This window comes from Sinocyclocheilus rhinocerous, unplaced genomic scaffold (assembly GCF_001515625.1).
Source record: "Sinocyclocheilus rhinocerous isolate Xijiao unplaced genomic scaffold, SAMN03320098_v1.1 scaffold1004, whole genome shotgun sequence".
Taxonomy (NCBI): domain Eukaryota; kingdom Metazoa; phylum Chordata; class Actinopteri; order Cypriniformes; family Cyprinidae; genus Sinocyclocheilus; species Sinocyclocheilus rhinocerous.
Window position 1 is genome coordinate 1,298,531 of NW_015627248.1, and position 2,440 is coordinate 1,300,970.

General features: G+C 36.8%; 1 protein-coding gene across 1 annotated transcript in view; it reads right to left on the minus strand.

Annotated features, from left to right (window-relative positions):
* Nucleotides 1-416: 416 nt before the first annotated feature.
* LOC107725581 (dimethyladenosine transferase 2, mitochondrial) overlaps nt 417-2,440 on the minus strand; it is a 7,312-nt gene continuing 5,288 nt past the window's right edge. The window contains exons 8-9 of the mRNA XM_016534891.1: nt 1,264-1,415; nt 417-1,140 (exon numbers count right to left, since the gene is read on the minus strand). Of these exons, the coding sequence (XP_016390377.1) occupies nt 954-1,140; nt 1,264-1,415 (339 nt within the window). The 3' untranslated portion in view covers nt 417-953. The remainder of the gene's footprint in view (nt 1,141-1,263; nt 1,416-2,440) is intronic.

The window sequence follows — 2,440 nt, forward strand, 5'->3', positions numbered from 1 at the left end:
TGAAACAGGCCTCGAGGCATTAAAAGTGATCATATTTTCTCCATTGCATCCTATTGCATCGAATCGCATTGTGTTGAATCGAATAGAATCGAAATCGGATCGCACTGCATCATAACGGGTGAATCGTATCGCATCGGTAGCTGCTTCATATGTATCGTATCGTTGGCTATGCATCGAGATGTCGTATCGTATCGGCCTGAGTCATGAGATGCACATCCCTAGTGTATACATAATATACATTTCATAATATAAAAATAAATGAACTCATAAATATAAAAATAGCGAGTAAAAAAAGTAAAAAAAATAAAGGGGGGGGGTTTGGTTCTTCATAATATTCTGATAGATAATACTAGGTGGGTGACTATTTTCATTATTTCAAAAACAAGCAATTCATTTCTTACATTTATTCTGTCATTTATTTGTTGTTTAATAAAAATTAATATATTTAAATACATATTTAAAGCAAACAAACAAAACATACTTTCGAACATTTACATCATTAATGGATTTGGTAATGTAATCATTAGAATTACAAATTGTGTTTTATTTCTGTTATGTTCAAATGTAACATTTCCTACTTACTATCCAAGAGATCAAGCAGGTATTTGGTGTACTTGTAGTACACACTTAATGGTTATTGGCTTCATAGCTTCAGCATGACAACAATACCTCTCTGAAAATCTAACAATATCTTTTTTTGATACCAAAAAAACGTCTCCAAACTTGTCCAAAGGTATCTAACAAGCAGTCAATGACAACCAAAACGGCCACATTTTATTACTAAATATAATTTTATCAAAATGTAAAGTCCTTCATAGACAATCTGTCTAAATATCAGCCATCATTAAGGATTTGGGTTTCTTTAAGCAAAACAGTGTTTTTTCTCCAAATAAAACAATGTCTTTTGTTTTTCATCAATGATTAGCTCTTTAGGCAATACATTCAAGGCGGTGTTATGCGTGACCAGTGTTCGTGGTTTCCAGCGTCTCCTCATAAAGCCAGCTCTGAGTGAAGTTTCCAGACTGCTCCATTAGCTCAAACAGATGCTTGAACTCATCAGGGTAAACGTCGCCTGTCATTGTGTCGTCAAGGAAGCTGAGCTTTGTGATGAGCTCTGATCCACTGCCAGGACTCCATGAGCTTTGGAAAACCGAATACAAAAGGAAAGTATGAATACAGCCCCTCTTATATTAGTTTAGAACTGTTTGTTCACTCAGAAATTCTAGTTTGTATCAAAATACAGGTCAGAGTTCATAAACTTACTTAATTTGTTCTATCAATCTGCTTCTCCTTTTGGCAAGGCATTGTTTCACCATCAAAACTAGAGTGCTGCCGTTTAAGGGAGTCAGGTGAGAGTTAAACAAGTCCTCACGTGGAGTTATTCGCACCAAGCAAAGGTTATCACTTTGGGATGACTGTGGGGGTAAAAAAAAACAAAAAAAGTGTAAATGAAAAACTTGGAAATACTACGTTTTTGTAGTACTTTTATTTAGCAACAACACATCAAATTGATAAATCATGACAGTAAAAACATTTATAATGTTACAAAAAATTATTTCAAATAAATGTTATTTTGAACTTTCTATTCATCAAAAAACTTTTTTTTTTTTTGAAAAATAGAAAATTCAAAATAACAGTTATTTGAAAAAAATTTTGTCAGTAAGATTTATTATTATTAATTATTAAAGGGGTAGTTCACACAAAAATGAAAATTCTGTCACTAATTACTCGCCCTCATGTCGTTTCAAACCCGTAAAACCTTCGTTCATCTTCGGAACACAAATTAAGATATTTTTGACGAAATATGAGAACTTTCTGACCCTGCATAGACAGCAAGGGAACTACCACGTTCAAGGCCCAGAAAGGTAGTAAGGATATCGTTAAAATAGTCCATGTGACATCAGTGGTTCAACTGTAATTTTATGAAGCTACGAGAATACTGTTTGTGCGCAAAGAAAACAAAAATAACGACTTTATTCAACAATTGCTTCTCTTCCGTGCCAGTCTTCGACGCACATTCAGGAGAGTACCACTACACATGCATCTTCCTCTGCTTGCAAACAAGCCGCAGCGCATCCGGGTTCTACATCAGAACGCCAGCGTCAGCAGCACCACGCGCATGTCGTGACACGGAAAAGAAGATATTTTTTAATAAAGTCGTTATTAAAAAAAGGTTGTGGGTTCGAGTCTCGTACTGACAGGGATTGTAGGTGGGGTGAGTGAATGTACAGCGCTCTCTCCCACCTTCAATACCACAACTGAGGTGCCCTTGAGCAAGGCACCGAACCCCCAACTGCTCCCCGGGCGCCGCAGCATAAAAATGGCTGCCCACTGCTCTGGGTGTGTGCTCACTGCTGTCTGTGTGCACTTTGGATGGGATAAATGCAGAGCACTAATTCAGAGTATGGGTCACCATACTTGGCCACATGTCACGTCACGT